The sequence below is a fragment of the Heteronotia binoei genome, chromosome 1 (genome assembly GCF_032191835.1).
Source record: "Heteronotia binoei isolate CCM8104 ecotype False Entrance Well chromosome 1, APGP_CSIRO_Hbin_v1, whole genome shotgun sequence".
In the NCBI taxonomy this organism is placed as follows: Eukaryota; Metazoa; Chordata; class Lepidosauria; order Squamata; family Gekkonidae; genus Heteronotia; species Heteronotia binoei.
Genome location: NC_083223.1, coordinates 79,395,861 through 79,417,186, shown reverse-complemented (window position 1 = coordinate 79,417,186; position 21,326 = coordinate 79,395,861). Strand labels below are relative to the sequence as shown.

The 21,326-nt window shown below is 42.2% G+C and overlaps 2 protein-coding genes across 5 annotated transcripts in view; one reads left to right on the top strand and one right to left on the bottom strand.

The window, feature by feature from the left end:
• Positions 1 to 1,086: 1,086 nt before the first annotated feature.
• On the top strand, positions 1,087 to 13,207 carry PGM3 (phosphoglucomutase 3). The gene is made up of 12 exons (XM_060236553.1): positions 1,087 to 1,329; positions 1,829 to 2,013; positions 5,357 to 5,424; positions 5,554 to 5,687; positions 6,531 to 6,726; positions 6,846 to 7,003; positions 8,187 to 8,270; positions 9,185 to 9,283; positions 9,753 to 9,869; positions 11,225 to 11,347; positions 12,054 to 12,227; positions 12,988 to 13,207. The coding sequence occupies exons 1-12, from the start codon at positions 1,126 to 1,128 to the stop codon at positions 13,075 to 13,077; spliced, it is 1,632 nt and encodes a 543-aa protein (XP_060092536.1). The 5' UTR covers positions 1,087 to 1,125; the 3' UTR covers positions 13,078 to 13,207.
• An 873-nt stretch (positions 13,208 to 14,080) lies between these two features.
• The window catches only part of DOP1A (DOP1 leucine zipper like protein A), an 88,656-nt gene continuing 81,410 nt past the window's right edge, over positions 14,081 to 21,326 (bottom strand). For all 4 annotated transcript variants that reach the window (XM_060236531.1, XM_060236547.1, XM_060236542.1 and 1 more), the window contains 6 exons: positions 20,394 to 20,546; positions 18,154 to 18,290; positions 16,939 to 16,994; positions 15,845 to 16,009; positions 15,208 to 15,337; positions 14,081 to 14,679 (listed from right to left, as the gene is read on the bottom strand). In XM_060236531.1, coding sequence (XP_060092514.1) covers positions 14,374 to 14,679; positions 15,208 to 15,337; positions 15,845 to 16,009; positions 16,939 to 16,994; positions 18,154 to 18,290; positions 20,394 to 20,546 — 947 coding nt within the window. In that variant the 3' untranslated portion in view covers positions 14,081 to 14,373. The remainder of the gene's footprint in view (positions 14,680 to 15,207; positions 15,338 to 15,844; positions 16,010 to 16,938; positions 16,995 to 18,153; positions 18,291 to 20,393; positions 20,547 to 21,326) is intronic.

Here is a 21,326-nt window from a genome sequence, read left to right as displayed (position 1 = left end):
GGTTGCAAGAGTAACGATCTGTTGGAGTTTGTTGTGTTTTAATGTTTCTGACTCTTTAACTACCCTGCATTGGAATTTGATCATTTTCTCACCGTAGTTAGTTTATTGACTTAATTTATACCCTGATTTTCTCCCTGTGGGGAGGTGGGGGGGCTAAAGCAGCTTACATTGTTCTGTCCTCTATTACAGAGCCCTGTTACTTCCTCTATCTCATGATACTCAAAGCTTGTCTGAGGACTTTTTTTTTGTATAGGCTGAGATTAATGTAGTCTGGTTCAGTGAACAAATATGTACAAGCCCTTTCTCCATTTACTAGGTAAAAGTTTTTCTACATCCTTTATAAATTAAAAAAAATGATTTTGATATAAGTGAAGTTTCATTCTTATCCTTTTAGATTTTGGTGTTAGTTACTACATACAGTATGCAACAGTACACCCCCTCACATTTTGTAAATATTTAAGTATTTCATTGAGGGAACCATGAATGCTAACATGTACTGTGACATACTGAAGCAGATCATGATCCCCTCCCTTCGGAGACTGGGCCGCAGGGCAGTATTCCAACATGATAACGACCCCAAACACACCTCCAAAACGACCACTGCCTTGCTAAAGAAGCTGAGGGTAAAGGTGATGGACTGACCAAGCATGTCTCCAGACCTAAACCCTATTGAGCATCTGTGGGTCATCCTGAAACGGAAGGTGGAGGTGCACAGGGTCTCTAACATCCACCAGCTACGTGAGATCATCATGGAGGAGTGGAAGAGGACTCCAGTGGCAACCTGTGAAGCTCTGGTGAACTCTATGTCCAAGAGGGTTAAGGCAGTGCTGGAAAATAATGGTGGCTACACAAAATATTGACACTTTGGGCCCCATTTGGACATCCTCACTTAGGGGTGTACTCACTTTCGTTGCCAGCAGTTTAGACATTAATGGCTGTGTGTTGCGTAATTTTCTATAGACTCACTACTTTACATTGTAGCCAAGTGTAATTTCTTCAGGGTTGTCACATGAAAAGATATACTTAAATATTTACAAAATGTGAGGGGGTGTACTCACTTCTGTGACATACTGTATCCATCTTGAATGCTAACAGTACTCCCACTGTTTCCCCTTCTTTTCAGAAATGGACGCTGATACCATTACAAAGTACTCGGCACTCCACACTAAGCCTCCTGGGCTTTCCTACCAATATGGAACAGCTGGATTTCGGACCAAGGCAGAGAACCTTGACCATACCATGTTTCGCATGGGCTTGCTGGCGGTGTTGAGGTCCAAGCAGACAAAATCCACAATTGGAGTAATGGTTACCGCCTCCCACAACCCAGAAGTAAGCCGAATAAGCAGTTCAAATAAGGGACAGAGGAGTTAAATTATTCATTAATGGGAATAATTCATTAATGGAAGATTGTATAGAATCTCTAGCTATATTATTGCCTGTTTTGAGATTCACAGGAAGGTTAGCCATTCTAGGCCAACCTTCACTAAAAGTCAATTTAGCTATGCATTAGACCAGTGTTTTCATCAGTGCCTCTAGAGTACAAGTCTATGGAACTTTTGCAGGCAGCTTATTTTATTGATTTGAAGAAAGTAATGATTTGAAGAAAGTCTCCAAGCCAGCCAGTAGGATGGTGGGGGCTTCGAGAGCCATACAGTATATGTGAGCCACACAGGTGTCTCCCAGGCCACAGTTTGGCCACCCCTAAACTAGACTGTGTTTCAAATTATGGCCATGTTGAAAATAGGTCAATTTTATGATGTAAGATGACAGGCTGATATAAACACAGACTATATACACACACACACACTGACTGATATCTTCTCCCAAGGAAGACAATGGTGTGAAGTTGATTGATCCTTTGGGTGAAATGTTGGCACCTTCCTGGGAAGAACATGCAACATCCTTGACCAATGCAGAAGAACCTGAACTGCTGACTGTGCTGTCTAATATTTGCCGGAAGGAAGCAGTGGACCTTCAGCATAATGCCTTTGTTGTTATTGGCAGAGACACTAGGTAGCTATAAACTTGGTAAACATTATGGGGGAAATAGGTAATGTAAAAATTGAGTAGTGTTTACCCTTGCCAAAAAGGCCTTTATGAAAACATTCTGTGAGCTTCACATTCTTTCCCATGCATACACTTCTGTGGAGTAATGCCCTTCAGCCTTCAACCCAGGTCCGTAGCTATGAGGGGGCCTGCAGGGGCCCAGTCCCCTGACTTGGGGCCCCTAACCAGCCTCCAGTGCCTTGGCTGCATCCTTCTCCATTCTACCCTCATCATACACCATTGCTTCTGCTTGCTTAGGGGACGTCTGTCCCACATTTGCTCCTGCTTGCTTAGGGGCCGGAAGAATTCTCTGACCCCTCAGCAAGCAGAAACAACGGGGCACTTTCGGAGCCCAGGACTGAAAGTTAAGCTCCCTGTTGCTTCTGCTTGCTTAGGGGCTGGAAGAAATCTCTGACTCCCCAGCAAGCAGAAACAACTGGGTACTTTCAGCGCCCAGGACTGAAAGTTAAGCTCCACGTTGGGCTGACGTTGGGCTAGAGGGCGCCTGTAAGAAGAGGCCGTTCTGGCCCTCAAGTGGGCTGTTCTGGCCCTCAAGCGCCCCCCAATTCTTCAAATCCTGGCTACGGGGCTGCTTCAACCCCACTATTTCAGTTATTCTGACTGCTCTCTGTCCACGTACAGGAGGACAGCTGCATACTAATTAAACTGCCACTAAGTTGTGATCAACTCATAATGACTGCATGAAATTCCAGTTGATGGGGTTTTCAAGGCAAGAGATGAGCAGAGGTAGTTTGCCAATGTCTTCCGCTCCAGAGTAGCCCCAGTTTCCCTTGATGGCCTCCCATCCAAGTACTAACCCTTCTTAGCTTCTGAGTTCTGCTGAGATCCAGTTAGTGTGGCCTGTTAAAACTGCTCAGCTGCAGACTAGTAGCTGACAGAAAGGAGGTTGAGGAAAGGAGCTATCACACTCCAGTAAGAGAGCATTCAAGCTCTTGGTTATGCTAATGAGCTGGTCGAAGCAGAACAATGGCTTACAACCCCAAAAGGGACAGAGACTGCTAATAGCCGAATAGCCATATCCTTCCTTTTGGGAAGGGTTGCCAGGTTGCTATCTTGTGCTGGAAGGGGGTGGGAGTGGGGGGCAGGGTGCCATTGCCTCATGCAGTGTTTCAGATGTGATGACGTCATATGGAAGTGACATCATACTGAGGATGTTCCATGGTGACACTCTGGTATTTTGGGCCAAACTCTATGGTTACCATAGGTTTTTGCCCAAAATACCAGAGCATCTCTGTGTGACATCTGCAGCATGATGACATCACTGTCATCATGTTGGGGATGTTGTGTCATGGCTGTAGGGGGTGGGGTTGGCAACGCTAGATAGATAGGACCAAATGACCCCTATGTGGGACAGACTTCCCAAGGTAGATAATACCATTTTGTTTGTTGGCACCCTAGAGATGCGAGGGAAAGGAACACTGATGACATGCATAGATACTGGGATGACTGGTTTTTAAGTCTCTCGGGGGGGGGGGTGCTAACCAGTAGTGATCTGTTCCTTGACAACTTCTGTTAGAGAGTTGTCTGTTACGTTAGGTATCATATGTCCAATATTTTCCTTTTTGTTTGGGAAAGGCCCTATTTATTTACATGTGAGGTCACCTTAGCAGAAAAAAAACCTATATAAGATTTTTTCAAGTCTTTGCTGCCATTCTATTTCTCTGAAGTTGAGATTTTCTTTTTGGCTTTCTCCAACAAACTGAGAATTATGGCTTCTGTCAGGGTATGTTTTTTGGTGAGGATTCACATGTCAGAAATTAATTGCCAAATTTCTCCTATGTGTGGGGGGGATATGCAAGTGCCTAATTGACAGTGAACTCTAGCTTTGCATCCCAGTAACTTTGCCTATCTTGACCCTGCCCGACGCTGTTAATGGAGCGCCGTCAAAAACTGGCAGGGGGAGTTCCCTTCCCGGGCCGCAGCGACCTAAGCAAAGGACCTCTGTCTTCGCCGGGTTCAGCTTCAGCCCACTCAGCCTAAGCCACCTAGCCACTGCCTGTAACGCCCGGTCCAGATTTTCTGGGGCGCAGGCGGGCCGGCCGTCTATCTGCTTATGGACGGCCGGCCCGCCTGCGCCCCAGAAAATCTGGACCGGGCGTTACAGGCAGTGGCTAGGTGGCTTAGGCTGAGTGGGCTGAAGCTGAACCCGGCGAAGACAGAGGTCCTTTGCTTAGGTCGCTGCGGCCCGGGAAGGGAACTCCCCCTGCCAGTTTTTGACGGCGCTCCATTAACAGCGTCGGGCAGGGTCAAGAGCCTGGGGGTGCTGTTGGAGCCTTCATTGACGATGGAGGCTCAGATAGCAGCCACTGCCAAGTCCGCTTTTTTTCATCTTAGGCGGGCGAGGCAGTTGGCCCCCTTCCTGGAACGTGACGACCTGGCAACAGTGATCCATGCTACGGTCACCTCGAGGCTGGACTACTGTAATGCCCTCTACATGGGGCTACCCCTGTGCCGAACCCGGAAACTGCAGTTGGTGCAGAACGCTGCTGCCCGGCTGTTATTAGGGCTCCCAAGATGGGAGCACATTCGACCGGGGCTCCAGGGTCTGCACTGGCTGCCAGTAATATTCCGAGTCCGGTACAAGGTGTTGGTTATGACCTTTAAAGCCCTATATGGCCTAGGACCTGCCTACCTTAGGGACCGTCTCTTCCCACATGTTCCCCAGAGAGTACTACGTTCAGGTTCACAAAACCTGTTGGTAGTCCCCGGGCCAAAGGAGGCCCGCCTAAAATCCACCAGGGACCGGGCCTATTCAATAACGGCACCTTATTGGTGGAACCAGCTGCCGGAGGAGGTGCGGGCCCTGCGGGATCTAGGGCAATTCCGCAGGGCCTGTAAGACAGTCCTCTTCCGGCAGGCCTACGATATTAACTGACAATGTAAAATATCCTGGATGAAAAATGTATCTATAGGCCGCCGGTTTTTATTCTATCTTTTTTACTAAATTATGATTTAATGGTATTTTAATTGTTTAAACTGAAATTGTTTTAAATATTGTGTTGTAAGCCGCCCTGAGACACCTAGGTGAGAAGGGCGGGGTATAAATCTTAATATATATAAATAAATAAATAAATAAATATCTGTTAAAGGAGGGTTTTAATTTTCTTGTCCCTCTTAACCTCTGCTCATTGTTTTATGTTTACCACACTGCTTGTGTTTTATTATTTGCTGATTCTCTGAACCTGATTTTGTTTCGGAATAAAGTTTCAAATCAAATTATTTGAAGCAGACTTGTGTCTTTATCTGCTGTTTCTAGAAAAGCAACCTCATTTCTGTCTCTTTCTTCCAGATCTAGCAGCAAGAAGCTTTCTGAGTCAGTAATTGATGGAGTGTCTGCCCTTGGAGGACAATACCATGGTAAGTTTTAAATACATTGTATGTTCTAAAAGTGAAAAATAACTTCAGTGTTGATGAAAGTTCCTTTTTTGTGTCTCTAATGTGGAATACTGTCTTCTTTCTTTGACAATTGTGATTTTATTTTACTAGACTATGGCTTAGTGACAACACCACAACTACATTATATGGTTTGCTGTCGAAATACTCATGGGAACTATGGGACAGCAACAGTGGAAGGCTACTACCAAAAGCTATCCAGGGCTTTTACAGAGCTTACTAAACAGGTGAAAGAACCTTGTGTTTTGGGGGTTGCAACTGGACCTATACTTAAACACCTTTAGAGAGGTTTCTACTTGTGTAATCTCTACCTATGTGATCTCCCTCCCATTAAATCCTCATGAGAATTCTGCTTCTAATGCCAGCTCCATGTGAAGTTATAGTAGTGCAAAATTGAATGGGTGCCTTTATAGCCATGAGGATTAATAAATTTATATCTTCCTGACAAACTAAATCCACCACTGTTTATGTTTTTAGGATATACATATGTTTGCTTAAACAAGCTTTCCATTCTGAAGGAGTTATATGTAATGGGTTGGATCCAGGGAAAATTTCTGCTGTTGAAAGGGAGGGCAGTCCTCCCCCCCCCCCATTCTTCCCCTTTAGGAGCAGACCTACCATCTTCCCTTCATGCTGTTCCAGGGGTCCTATGTCCCCCAGGGACAGGATGTTCAACGTATTTTGGGCTGTTATGGAAGATGAATCTGATAGAGTTGTTCTCTGTGGGCAGAAGCCCTTGCAGTTGTTGAACACTGTGCTAAATCCAGCCTATTATATCTTGATTTGAAAACTGTTTCCTTTTATCTTATGCATATAAACTCTGGGAAGCTACTCTGCTTTCATGAAGAAAGGTGGAATAAGAGTCCATTTGAAGACCATGGGGCTTGTCCCTGAATAAACATAGCTAAGACCAATCACTTATCTCTGCATGTAACTTAGCCAGATGGATTTGTAACTTTATGGCATTAGGTCTCTTTGATTCAGAACACTGACAACATTGCTTGTGAGCTGTTGAAAGGGGTTTAGATAGAGCTGTCCTTAGGGCCTTCTTTGTGCTTTCTTTCCTGCAGGCTGACATCCAAAGGGATGGTCATGTGTGTTTGAAGATAGATTGTGCCAATGGTATAGGGGCTCTGAAACTCAAAGAACTGGAACACTACCTTCCAGGATGCCTTAGAATACATATAGACAATGATGGATTGAAAGGGAATCTCAATCACTTATGTGGAGCTGATTTTGTGAAAGTGCACCAAAAACCTCCTGCAGGTATGCAGTTAAAAATGTATATTGTAATTCTTTCAACTTACAGCCACATACTCTCACACAACCTTTTAGATCAGAGTTCTTGCTTCTGAATAATTCTGTTTTGTCTCCCTGCTTGCAAGGCCTGGAAATGAAGATGGGTGAGAGATGTTGCTCATTTGATGGCGATGCTGACCGAATAGTTTACTACTATATTGATGCTGCTGGCTGTTTCCACCTTCTGGACGGAGATAAAATAGCAACTCTGATCAGTACCTTCCTTAAAGAACTTCTGGTGAAGGTAATTGCTCTTATCTATTACATAGTTAAAGTGTAAATGTTGACTGCATGCCATAATGAGAACTGGTCAGGTTCACATTTTCAGATATGAGTTGCATCCTGCCTAGATTTCCATGAATAGAAGGGGAGGTTGCCAATTCCGCACTCTTTCAGAAGCCTTGTGCCCCATGAAATACTGCTCCTAGGTGTCAGGGGGCTTCCAAGTATGAAGGGGGGGAGAATTGGGGGTCTCCTGCGTTCGGGGGAAGAGGTGAAAATCATCCTTCTCTTGCCCCCACAGAAATCTAGATGATTCAAGCTTATATCTGTTATTCAAGCAAAATGGTGAAGCATCTACCAGATTACTGGTAACATGTACCATAGGAAATGCTATTCTTAGATGTTGTGTGAGATGTATTTTGATTTTCTCCCCTCATGAAGTTGCCTTATAGTGAGCGTTGGACCAGTGGTCTTTCAAGATCAGTATTGTTTACTTTGACTGGTAGTAGCTCCTCAGGGTCTGCAGTACAGATCTTTAATATCATTACTACCAGAACTTTTTCAAATGAAGGTGTCAGGGACTGAACCTAGTGCCTTTCCCAAGCAAAGCGGATGCTTTATCATTGAGCAAAACCAGGTCCTCCAGCCAAAGGGCTCTTCTGGATGGGATTACAACATTATTTGTGTTCACAGAGAGAATAGCATAGTTAGAGTTGCAGCTGCTGAAGAGGCAATCCTTTCTTGAATTTGAGAGTGACCTGCCTCTTCAGCATTGGAAACTGCTGCAGCAAAACTAGAGTGTAGGTCTTATACATTCTCACTCCCCCTCTGCCAAGAGTGTAGGTCTTATACATTCCCACCCCCCACCCCCCTCTGCCATTGTTTGATGAGATGATCCTTCCTTTGCCTTGACAATGACTACAAGGTAGAGTTAATGGAAGAAGAAGGAATGTATTTGCTGCTTGGCTTTTTGCAAAGGTGAAATGTGGGATAACAGCTGATAATAAAAGAACACTGCTGGCCTTTACCTATACAGTTATTATCTTGTTTTCAGTTTTGTATAACTTCTGGAAGTTTAGGTGAAGAACAGTCTTACCCAATGTGAAATGTTACTATGTGTTTATAAACTGGAATGTATATATTCCAGAAGCACTGCTACTTCATTCTTGTATTAATATGAAAATTGTATTCCTTAATTCTTTCAGACTGGGCAAACTTTAACACTGGCAATAATACAAACAGCATATGCCAATGGCAGTTCTACGCGTTACTTGGAAGAAACGATGAAGGTACTAGGTTAACTATTGTATTCCACTTTACTTAAAATCACAGTGAAAAACAACCCAACCCTAATCATAGCTGATGGAAAAAATAATTTACAAAACCTTAATGGCTCAGATGATTCTTCTGGGGATAAAAATTAGCATACAGTGTCATAGATGGATAGGGAGAGCCTAGCAAATCTAGATAAGATTTTAAAATCAGAATTGCCCCCAGCTCTCATGTTTTGAGGCCTAGGATCCTTTTCATTTTGCAAAATAAGAAGCCCTGCATATATCATATTTTTGAATCGGACATTTGGTCAACTATGCTGAGACTGTATGGTTGAGAATAAAGTTCTGTCATTGATATAAGATGCTAGCTGTCTGCACCCAGAATGACGAGGAGGAATGGGCACAGACCAGACTTGGACCTAATTTTTCTACAGAGTGGGGCCCAATTTGTGGTCTGTGAGCTCAGTCCATGCCATCCTGCCAACGTGGACCACCCAGGAGGTTCATAAGGTCCATGTCAGCAGGGTTTGTAAAAGCCATTTAAAGGGAACACATTCCCTTTAAAAGGCTTTGTAAGCCATGTGGTATGTTAAATGAGGAGGTTTGTCATCCAGGGGCTGTAAACCCCATGAACCTCAAACCTCCACAGCCAGCCATTTTTCTTGACCATGTCCATCCCTAATTATGAACTTGTAGCCGTGCTATGGATTGTTCATTCCAGGGCTTTTTTTTTTTTGTAGCAGGAACTATTTTGCATATTAGGCACACACCCCTGGTGTAGCCAATCCCCCTGGAGCTTACAGTAGGCCCTGTACTAAGAGCCCTGTAAGCTCTTGGAGGATTGGCTGCATCAGGGGTGTATGGCCTAATATGCAAAGGAGTTCCTGCTACAAAAAAAAGCCCGGGTTGATTCCATCTTTCTATCCTAGGTGCCTGTCCACTGTGCCAAAACAGGAGTGAAGCACTTGCACCACAAGGCCCAGGAGTTCGATGTTGGAGTTTACTTTGAAGCAAATGGCCACGGCACTGTAGGTATTGTGGCTCATAAGGTCTCTTGGTTTACCTTTTGCTGCCAGTTTGATAGCTAGACTGGATAGCCCAAAGTCTCTAATCTCATAAATATCTTTATTAGCAGAAATAGCCACTTTTCCACATTGTTATCTATACCATACCATGTTTCTTCTTTCCTTTTAAAGGGTGCTTTCAGGTTTATCTTTTCCTGCTTTATAATGCATGTTTTTGGGGTTAACAACCCTAGGAATTAAATTTTTGTTAATAATTCAAAGGGTGGATAGGGGATTAGAATGAGTAAGAAGAGCAATGGTAGTACTGGAAGATCTGCAGGTTTGGCTGGGATGCAAGAGTATTTAACTAACAGCAGCATTGTTTTTAAGAGATGGGACTCATTTCTTCTCATGAAGTACAACTACTAGTTATGGCCATGTTGCAATTCTTCAGGATATCTTATCTGCTGCTGCTGCTTTACTTTTCATCTAGGTATTATTCAGCAAAGCCGCAGAAGAGAAAATAAAATACCAGGCAGAAAATGAAAAAGACAACCGAAAAAGAGAAGCTGCAAAAATGCTTGAAAATATGATTGATTTGATAAATCAGGTAAGAACTCCAATGTACATTTCAGTTCTGCATCCAGATACCTAGCATTAAGGTTTTCAGAGGTGTCACCAAAAGCCTGTAAGTTAAATTGGATGCAGCGGGTGGATATTTGGTGGGTTATACTTCTGATGTAGTTTAATAATACAGGACTTGTCTGTGTTGTACAATATACCAAACTGGAAAAAGTGATGCGTGTTGAGCCAATTGAATTTTAACAAGTTGGGTGCTAGAGACTTGATATTCCATAGTTTTCAATAGCATGGTACGTGTGCTTTGCACAGGTGATAGACACTGATCAATAAGCAGGGCTTTTTTGTAGAAAAAGCCCAGCAGGATCAGTAAGCATATTGCATATTAGGCCACACCCTGATGCCAAGCCATTCCTGTGTGTTCCTGCTCAAAAAAAAGCCGTCAGTAAGTATTAAATTCTTGAATGGAGAATAGAGTAGTAGAGACAAGAGGTTTGCAGAAATTGTTTTTGTTTTGAGTTCATGAATGGACACTTGAAGCAGCCTTACTGGTCCATCAAGGCCAGTATTGTCTACTCAGACTGGCAGTGGCTCTACAGGGTCTTAGGTGTCAATGGCACTCATCTCATCATGTGAATTCCAAGAGTTTGAGTAGCTCTTATTTTTAATGATTATTTTGGGGGGCTATTCTGTGCATCATCAAAGGTGCTCTGTCCCTCCCAGATAAGCCTTCATACACGCACTCATGTTTCAGCCAAACTACACCTGATGGGGGCTGGAAAAGATTCACATCAGGCTATTTCAGGTGAGCCTGTTTTACATAAGTGTTTGACTGAAACTTTGTTTCTTTGACAGCTGTAGCACAGAGAAAGTGAGCAGACTGAGTTTGGGCTACATGTGAATTTCCCTACTGGAGCGGTTCTACCTCAGATTGCTAAGCACAATCCAAACAGCTGCATCACTGCAAAGTTTGGATGGAAAGTTAGAAGTCAGTGTACTGATTTCTTAAACAGACCACTTGCCATTCTGAATAGTATTTCAGCTTCATTTAATAGATAGGTGGCATCTTTTGTAGAATTGGTACTTAGCATTTAGATGCTGCAGCATCCAGTTGTCAGTTCTGGAATAGTCTACAGCTTCACATTAACTAAATCTGTATACCAGGATCCTGCCCAGAATGCATTGCTAAGAAAGTTGCTCATAGGCTTACACATGGAACAATAGCCCCATGAACTGAACTGTGACCAACTGAATGAGCAGCTAATGTTAATATATTTTATTATTTATTTAGTAGGCTTATATTCCCCCTTTCCCATGAACGGGCTCAGGGAGGATCACATGTCCCCTGCATTACCTTCCTTCCCTTTTTTTCTTTTAATCTACTAGACAGTTGGAGATGCCATCTCAGACATGTTAGTGATTGAAGCCATCTTGGCTTTGAAGAACTTCACACTGCAACAGTGGGATGCCATATACACAGATCTTCCAAACCGACAACTCAAAGTAAAGGTGAGCAGGAGGCCAGCAGTGTTCAGGAATAGGGATGGGCACAAACCAGGAAAATGGAGGCTTGTTTCATTTGTGGGGCAACATGAATCATGGACCTTCCTGTTTACTGAACTGGTTTGTTTCATGAGGTTTGTGATGTGGTAGAACGGTCTCTCCTCAAATGACCCCCCTCCAAACTATGTATGTGTGTTATCACCTTTTCCCCCTTTTGCTTGAAAAGTAGCTTTAGATTTTTTTTCCTCTCGTGTTTGATCACCTTTGCAAGTATACACCTGTCGGTGTGATTGTTACAGAAACTGCAGCTGTTGATGGTTCTGAATAGGTCTGGGGTATTCCCATAGACATTGCTGCTTTGCAGGTTCAGTTGTGAGATCTTGATCTGGAGGATGACAGATGAACAAGGTCAGAGGAATAGCCTTCTTGTTTTAGTAAAGGTGATGAAGGGATGGAAAATATGGGTCAGGGCTAGAGCACTTAGAAGACCTAGCTGACAAAAGAGCACAGTGGAGCTACCGAGAAGTTCTGTTCTGCAGGGTTTGATAATCTCCACATGTCCTCCTTCCCTGATGAGTGATTCTGCCTCTGAAAATAGGGCCCTTCTCTTCTTTTTCCTGCTGTAGTTGCTGCAAAATCTCTAGGTTTCATTGAGAGCTGTAACAAAAATAATGGCGTCTCATTTTCCTTACTCTGCCTTGGTGTTTTGTAGGTTGCTGACAGACGGGTGATTGACACTACAGATGCTGAAAGACAGGCAGTTACACCCCCAGGGCTGCAAGAGAAAATCGATGCCCTTGTGAAAAAGATTAAATGGGCTCGAGCTTTTGTTCGCCCCTCTGGAACGGAAGATGTAGTCAGAGTCTACGCTGAAGCAGACACGCAGGTCAGTACTGAAGCCCTTCATCCTCTTAGGGCACTGGGCTCAGGCAGAATGTTGAATGTCTGCAGTAGACTCCCAGGTAGTTTTCTGCTTTTGCAACTCTTACTCAGTTTATATGCACTCAGGTTCATCAGCTGGTGGGCTTAGTCCAATCTCCTATGACTGATATCTGCACCTTCCTTTGGCCATTACCATTCTGTTTCCCATTTCTCCTGGACTTCTGGGATTTGAAAGCTAGTAGGGAGGGGGGGAGAGACAAGTGGCTGTGGAAAAGGGGCTTGTCTCTTTTCATCTGTCCCTACACTCATTTGTTGCCTTCCAGGAAGATTAGCTGTTGATCATGATATAAGCTTTTTCTCTCCAATATGGATCTGACTTCATAGAAATCATATGTGTGTAATGTGTACTGGGTCTATGTACCAAGCATGATCATCATGCAACAGTAGTGAAGCATCTTGAAGTGCCGTGATACAGAGAATTTCCAGTGGTCTCCAAGCTTATACCCCCTCACCTTTGTAGATTCCTTTTCTGCGTGTTGTTATTGTAACCTTTGCTGTGCCAGTTTGTTTATAAAAAACGTATGTAAAACTGGAATAACCACCTTGCATCCAGTTAATTTATGGATACAGGTGACTTAAAAGTACCCTTTACCTATTCAGTCTTTCAAGGACTTCTGTGTTGCTTTCTAGAAGTTGCGTTAATGAATTGAGGAGCTGGGACAAATAAAGTATCTACATTCTGTTTTAATTGTTCTCATGTGTAGGAGAATGCTGATAACCTTGCATATGAAGTCAGCCTAGCTGTTTATCATTTAGCTGGAGGAGTCGGGGAAGAACCAAAGTCTATAGGTTAAAGGCACTGCTGTTCTTCAAGATGGATCATAAAGCGTTCTCTCTTGATTTTTCTTATTTCTGTTTGTCATATGAACACTTATTACATAATAAAACTCAAATAACTTGAATAAAAATCCCATTAGATTAGAAGTGGTTGTTTTGTGTATGAAATTATTTGGTGGATGCCAGTGCAGCGGTTTGCTGTAACATAAAGGCTTACTTTCTTTAGAGTGGATTTAGAAAAGTTCTGCCGTAAACCTTTCTAACTCTTTGTACTATGCTTGGCCTTTGAATATTCAGTCTTGTTGCTCGTGGAGAGCCCCACTGGGCTGGCTGTTGTTGAGCTAAGTTGCATTGCTCTTCATTAGTTGCCACCCTTTGTACATCCCTGCCCCGCACTCCTCAACATAGTCTGTGCTGGTGGTCAAAACCTCTACTACTTTTCACGTTCTACAAAACAAGGACAACTTACCAAAATCTGTGACTGCTGAGTTAATATGGTCCTTATATATTATTATAATATCCAATGTATCTGGGGCCTTTGTAGGCAAAAATACCATATTCTGTAGTATGTAGTATATACTTTTAAATATCGCTTTTGTTATTTGGGAACAACAGTAGCATATTCAGGGGTTGACCTCCAGTACATGCTTAAGGCCTGGCTGGATGAGAAGTGAAGATTTAGGTCCCCCAACTGTACACTTCCATGCAGGCCATGCCCTAAGGGAAGGCCTGGTAGCGTATTCTTCCTCTGCAGGCCAGTAAGGGGCACATACAACTTGCAGACAGAAAGAAGACTGTAAGGTCCAGTCCCTTTGGAATCTTTCAGGCACTGTGGCTATGCTATATCTGCAACATGCCCACAGCGGAAATGGTAAGAGGAGTGATTGTTTGGGCCCTAGGGGCATATACAAATAAGAGAAGAATTTAAGTTGCTGCATCATTAATTAACACACTACTCCTCCACACTCCCCCTGTTTAAGAAAAGTAGTTGTCTACTAAACAAAGAAGCCTTGACACAACTTCAAAAAAAGTGTGCAGCTTGTATTGTCAATTTTCTGAACAACAGAACTCAAGATGACAAAAAAACAAAATGTACCATAAATATTAGGCACCATAATCAATATGAGCCAATGATATTTGAACTTGATTCAGGCCACATCCAGAACTTATTTACAGAGATTTAAATTAAATACATCCTGAAGTTTACATTACATACAAAGTATGAAAAAAAGGAAACTATACACTCTGGAAGGATGGAGTGGTTTCAGCTGAAAATACCTTACATTTAAGATGAACATTTTGCTTTTGACGCCTTACGTCTTTATGACACCTTCCAGAAAGTCCTTCTCTATCATCTCTTCAATTTTCTGTCTTGCTTTGCTGGAGAATGTCTTCTGGTTCTCCATTTTGATGTCCTTGTTGGGAAATGAGGTGGGGTGAAACATGGGGCTCCCCGAATGGACAGCGCTCCTGCTGGTGATTTTGCTATTAAAAACTTGGCTCAGGACATTGAAGAAAGGCAGAAGCTGCTCAATGCTGCGGATGGCACAGGTGGTCAGGAGCAAGTGACCAGGGTCCCAATGGAGTGTTTTCCCTGAGCTGTCCTCTTCTGGATTCTTCTGTGATAAGTACAAGGAAAAAGCACATTTCAATGCTACATTTGGCCAGGAAGTCTTTCCTCATTAAGAAGCCTGAGGGTTGAGTTCAGCACACCCCCTTCCAGTTGCTGAAAGCTTAGAAATCTATCCAGTAGCCAGAACACCTTCTACCACCTAGAAGCATGATATGACAACTGGAAGAAATTAAACTTGCCCATAAACCTGTTCTCTTTAACTGAACTTGCAGCAGGCTTTTCTCCTGGTCCTTCCACGGGGTGCTGTTTGACTTTTGTACAGAAACCACCACAAGTGGGCAACAGTAGAATTCCACAATGTAATGGAATAAAAAAAGGATTAAACAGCTATATACCCCTTCTAAATAGGCACCATCTAACTAGTTATTCCACTTCCAATTTAGTAAAAATTACAACAGAAAACAACAGTACCCATTTACATATACATTTTCTCCTGCTGGATTATGGCCAAACTGAATCACTGATGCAAACAATACTGAATGTGATTCCACAGAGGTAGAAATATACGCAATACCTTTGCTCTTTTTCGTAGCAGTTTTGCTAATCGTACCACATATGGTTTGAATTCCCTTTGGTGGGTGCCTTGCCTTCGAACTTCCAACCCTGAGTCATCTGAAACTTCTGGAATAAATGCCCAACGATACCTGTTAAAAGTTTAAATAGGTAAACACTGCAGCTGAAACCTTCCCATCATTTGCAGCTATTCCAAATGGCCCGGGGATATTTATATTAAACCAATTTGTGTTTTAAAAGGAATCTAAATATGCACGTCTCTAACTTGCTGGTAATAAAATGATCAATAGCCAGAACCCAGGAAAGCTTGTGGCATAGTTTATGTCCTCCCCTGCTGTAGAAACACCCTGTTTGTGAGACAGCTCAGAACTCTTTATTGATCACTATCATAATCCACTTGCTAACACCATGTTCTTTTGCAGCAGCCCAATCTCTGCTAGGACCTGTTAAAAAATGGTCCCCCCTTGGGGCTGGGGGCTGTGCCTCCCTGTGCTGTTGTCTTACTGTCACTAGAACACTGAGAAGGAGAGAGCACCCCCCCCCCCCCGGAACAGCATCTCAGTAAATATGGCAGTTTTCTTACAGTGAAGGAAATTTTCAGCGCATACATCTGGAATTCTACTGTTTCAGCTACTTACATCTGAAACTGAGGAAGATTTTCAGAGGGCAATGCCAGGGCCAGATCCAGAAATTTACAAGCTGATAAATAAAGGTTTAACCATCTCTGGCTGTTATAGGATGTTGAGAATCCATTGCCTCCTGTGTATGTGGTTTCCAGGCCAGCCACAGATGGGCCTGAAGTTCTAAAATTAGAATTTGCAAGTTATTGCTAAATAATGGATCACTTTATTTCACTGATTTAACAGTCAAGTCTACACTTCATAAATCAATGCAAAAATGCTTGGAGAAGTTTCCCTTTAATCTAAAGCTAACTGTGCATGATGGAAGTATTTTACATTATCCTCCTAAGCACTCCGCAGAAGTACTTACTTTAGCAAAGCTCTCAGTAACTCTAGATTCTTTCTGGATAATTTTGCTTAATAGTGCTTACAAATTTAGATCACCTTATTTGGCTTATTCCTTCTTCTCAGACCCACAACATTTCAGCACATTTCAAATTGTCTATACCTGTATTCATGGCACTTTGGAAAGTGGCTATGTTAAAGAGATGTGGGCAGTGGTGACATTTGATGCAGGCCATGGCTTGCCACAGTGGTAAAGAAATACCCAGGCAGCCTTGCAGATGTGCTAAAATATGATCACATAAAATGTATTGACCAGCCAACAGTGGGTGTGGTGAGGATGGCATCTAAAAATGAGTGATAGGACTGGCAACTCACAAGCCAGTTTTCTCAGCCTTGAGACCCTAAATACAATGAAGAAGCAAGACACTTTTATACATAAAGCCCTGCCCCTCAAAATCAAGCAAAACTGCTCCTCTTCCTTCTTGGAGCTCTGGATCACAGCAAAGGCAGGATGAGAGAGATCTCCAGCCTCCACACACACGCGCACACACACACAACTTTCTGAAGTCAGACTGGACATGTTCAGCCATGTTCTCACAGATGGGATGCAGAGCCAGGGTGCAGTGACTGTTTGATGAGGAACAAAGAGGACTGTGGAGAAGCAAGACAGATATCTTGCTAAACAGTCTCTGATAAAAGGAACCTGTAGCTCAAGCCAGAAAACTACTGGACAAGCCAATAAACAAGCAAATGGAAATTGCCCTTACCTGGAGATATCTTCATCAGCTGTGAGTTCCTGTTCCATCAGTAAAAATACCTGAACCTGGATGTCAAAACATTGTATTTTAAAATCATTTTTCATAAGTGGGCCTAATTTTAAACCCTTCCTTTGTTCCCAAGATCAAAGGAAATACAGCTAAAGCCAGCCTATCAAGAATCCACCTGACAGAGAAATGGAAGCTGACTCTTTCATTAACAGTCACCTCTTAGGCTGCTGTCATAGTATAGGAAAGAACTGAGAGGAGCAGCCTAGAGACTCATCAGCATCCATATCAGGTATTCACAAGGCAGAGATTTGTTTAAGAGTACCCAGAGATGTTGGTGAGACAAGAATGTCATAGCTACAGTACTGGCAATGGTACTTATAATGCAGTGTTCATTGCTCAAAAGTACCTGCTAACTACCTTAACTCATCTTCCTATTCCATAAAGGCAAGTGGATATAAAAAGAAAGCACAAAATATAAAGCCCACACCCTGGTTTTATTTGCCATAAATGGTGACTGGAGCTACTTCTTTGAGACAACTCCATGAACTTTACTCTCTCCAGCCTTCATGCTATCAGTCAACATCATAGAACTTTGGGAACTCATGACTGATTGATCAGGATGGGTAGCTGTATTAGTCCATCTATAGCAGTAGAAAAGAGCAAGAGTCCCATAGCACCTTAAAAACTAATAACATTTGTGACAGGGAAGTCCTGATCTGGATAGCCCAGGCAAGCCTGATCTCATCAGAGCTTAGAAGCTAAGCAGGGTCGGCTCTGGCAAGTACTTGGACAGGAGACCTCCTTGGAGTACCAGAGCCAGAAGTTGGGGCAGGTTTTATTCAGCCACCTCTCTAAATATCCTCTAAGCCCCCAGCAGGGGTCAGTCGTCAGAGGTTGCCATGACTTACAGGTGCCAGAGGTTGCCACAAACACAAACTCACATGCACATAAAAATACAAAAAAAGAGATACTCACAAAAGCTCCTACCCTGCCACTAATTATTAAGGCGCTACAGGATTCTTGCTCTTACTGTTTGAATGTTCATGATGACTCATACAAGAAGATGATTTGTGATACTTTGACAGGCCTTAATTTAAAAAATCATGACTTTGGGGTTTTTTTATAATTTGACCACAGCCATGGCTGCCTGCAATCATCATTTCTAAATGATACCCCTGTAAGTGCTCCAGACAACAAATGCAGAGTGATACTCACCAATTCTGTGATCATAGTGGGCCAAAGTGAGGTAAGATGTTGTGGAGACATTCTTAAAAGCAAGACTCTGAAAAACAGGAACACTTGGGAGTGAAGGGTGGGCACCTGTGGCAAGCGGAGACTTTCTACCAGCCTTTCTGAAACAGAAAGTCAAGAAAGATCTCTCAGTCCAAAGCACTGCTTATAAGTGTAGCCTCTCCATCAAAGCATTCATTTAAGGGAGAAGATGTCACCAGTGAAACTCGTAAGTGACAGAGATCCATTAAAACCTTTGATAGAACAAAACTGATGTTAATGTAAGTATCACTGCATAATTCCCCCCCCCATTCCTTTATGCAAATAGATAAGTCTTTGTGAAACTTCATAACATGTCCCCTGCATCCCTAATTTAGAGAATTACTTGTGAAAGATCCGAATAGGATGCCAGAAGATGATGGACACTAGCAAACCTGGTGCAAGTGCTATTTACCACATTAGGGTTTAATGCCAATAAAGGTCTATGGTATGGTGATGGTATGGTGATGATACCACATCAGGGAATTAAAAGAATTACCCTCAAATGCAGTAACATCTGAGGGAACCTCCCCTCTTCTCTTTCCAAACAACAGGTAGGTCAGATATAGAATCAATATTTAAATAATTTAGTCATAATGAGGATTAAGTTACCCAACTTTACAAAATAAAAAAAACTTGAAATAAAAACTTGAAAAAACAAAATTTAAAAAGCTTGGGGAAAAAATGTAGCTGAAACTTTCAGATGCACTGAGAAAACTTGCTATTCTATGCACCTCTCCAGTTTTCCTCTGATCTGTTAAACTAGTACAGGCAGAGAGACAAATCTCATAACTGCTGAAATCTACATCTGAGGGAACCTCCCCTCCTCTCTTTCCAAACAACGTGTAGGTCAGATATAGAATCAATATTTAAATAATCTGTTAAACTAGTACAGGCAGAGAGCAAATCTCATAACTGCTGAAATCCACAGGCCTGAGTTAAAGGAAACTTTGTAATAAGAAAAGCACTGCTTACAATTGCTGCATCTTGATGGATGAGCTATTTAACGGTACTCATTAACCCTTTCTGCTGATTAGTCAAGCAGGCCATGCCCACAACCCAGACAAGATCACACACGGGAAAAAAATGGTGGCTAGTTTTTTCTTCAAGTGGCAGTCTTTGAGGAGCACTGTTGCCAAGGCCTTGCAAGCCGAGGCCTTGCAAGCTGCAGGGAGATGGGTTTTTAGGGGAGTTTCCACTGGGAGGTTCAGTGGAAGTGGAATACTGAAAAGGCTCAGGCTATACATGTCACTTTGGCTTATACTTTCCCCCAAAATGTTCCTTTTTAAAAGTCTGGTTATGTTGGGAATGACCTCCAAAGAAAGTCCACTATCCTCATTTTCTAAAGTCAAGTGAGCCCTTAAATTATTTCTTAGCAGCTATTTTTGGTCTTAGATGTCACAGTGGGTCTTTGTTGTCCAGGGCCAGCTGGCTCACTTGCGAGAGTAACAGGTTCTGTTGGGTCTGTTACTTTGATGTCAAAGCTTATGATGCAAGAGATACAATCTACTGTTTTAGGACAATGGGGTAACTGGGTTTTTCATTCCAAGATTCTCAAGCAACTAAATAACAGAGCAAAGTTCTATGTATATATACTGATGACATTTGTATGTGACACTTTTTTGGACCATGTCAGTTGAATGATAGGTATGTGTGTCTAGAAATGGGAGAGACTTCATTAACAGCTCACATGGTAAGGAGACCACAGTAGGAAGTATTCTCTGTAAAAGCTAATCAACTGGAATGCTATCAATGAGAAAAGACAACCTATGTTTAGTGTTTATCCAAAGCAGAAGCAACAGGGTATTTTTAATCTAAACTAATCTCATTTAAATGTCTGTGAACAGACAAATTACATATGCTTATTTTAAAGATTTATACCCCAATCTCCAAATGTTGTCTTAGGATTTAAGAACATAAGAACATAAGAGAAGCCATGTTAGATCAGGCAATGGCCCATCCAGTCCAACACTCTGTGTCACACAGTGGCCAAATATATATATATATATATATATATATATATATATATATATATATATATATATACACACACACACACACACATACACACACATATATATTTCAAGTAAGCAGTCCATAGTGTGTGTCAAGGGACAAAACAATAACAGTTAATGTCACACGTACTGCAATGTTTCCTCTGTTACAATGATAAAGTCTTTCCATACCTTGTATATCTGGAAGATACTTCTGGTATTGGTCCACTTCACTGCTAAAAATGGCAAAGGCTAGCCTCTTGAGGAGCATGGCTCGCTGTTCCAGTTCCACATCTCGATTTGCAAATAAATTGAGCGAGCTGCTCTGAGCTACAGCCACGCGGGCTAAAAGGAGAAAATGTGCAATAATGAACATTTTTTTAGTTAGGAGAGGATTGTGGATTAAGAGTACTGTTTATGCTATTTGATTCAAGTGGATTCTACTACTTCAATCAAGCTTTCCTCTGGTGGAAAGAATCTTCCTCTAAAAGAAGACACATTTCCTTTGTAGGAAGACTTCTCACATCGAAGGAAGACTCAGTATTTGACTGACTGAGCAGAGAGGTAGGATCTAGTCCACTATAACCAAAATGCATTTGGTCAATGAACAGATTCTATCACCTTGAATATATGTAAATTCAATATGATCATTGTAGTGTAAATTCAACACTACAATGATCATACAAGAAACAAGTAACTGAGTAAATAGTAATAGTTGTGTGCATTTCTGAGTTATTCTGAGGAAGCTCCTATTTCTGTCAATACAATGAGCATGGTGGGTACACTGACAATCTAATATTTTTGGTCTGCACAGTACTTGAGGACTTAGCACTGCCTTTGGACTTCCAGCTGATTTAATTACTTTTAATACAGTTCTTTAAAACGATACAATAAATTCTTGTTGTGTGAGGATGAATAAATCTGGTTTCTCTACCTCCAACAAGACATTTTAAAAAAAAGCAAAACAGACCTTTAAAATCAAAATTAATTCACCACATTTTCATTCCAAGTCATTCCATGATCTGCTACAGGGCTTTATCATGTCTATGCTCCTGTAACCTCCCTTGTTCCTTGTCCCAAGACAGATAGCCATGGAACAAATGGCCATCACTACAATTCTCACCA

Bases quoted from the DNA above. Each gene is read 5' to 3' on its own strand.
- PGM3 (XM_060236553.1), top strand. From the start codon at position 1,126: ATGGACGCTGATACCATTACAAAGTACTCGGCACTCCACACTAAGCCT. The intron at 5,688-6,530 runs GTGAAAGAACCT...TCTTTCCTGCAG, and splicing joins TTACAGAGCTTACTAAACAG to GCTGACATCCAAAGGGATGG. The intron at 6,727-6,845 runs GTATGCAGTTAA...CCTGCTTGCAAG, and splicing joins GCACCAAAAACCTCCTGCAG to GCCTGGAAATGAAGATGGGT.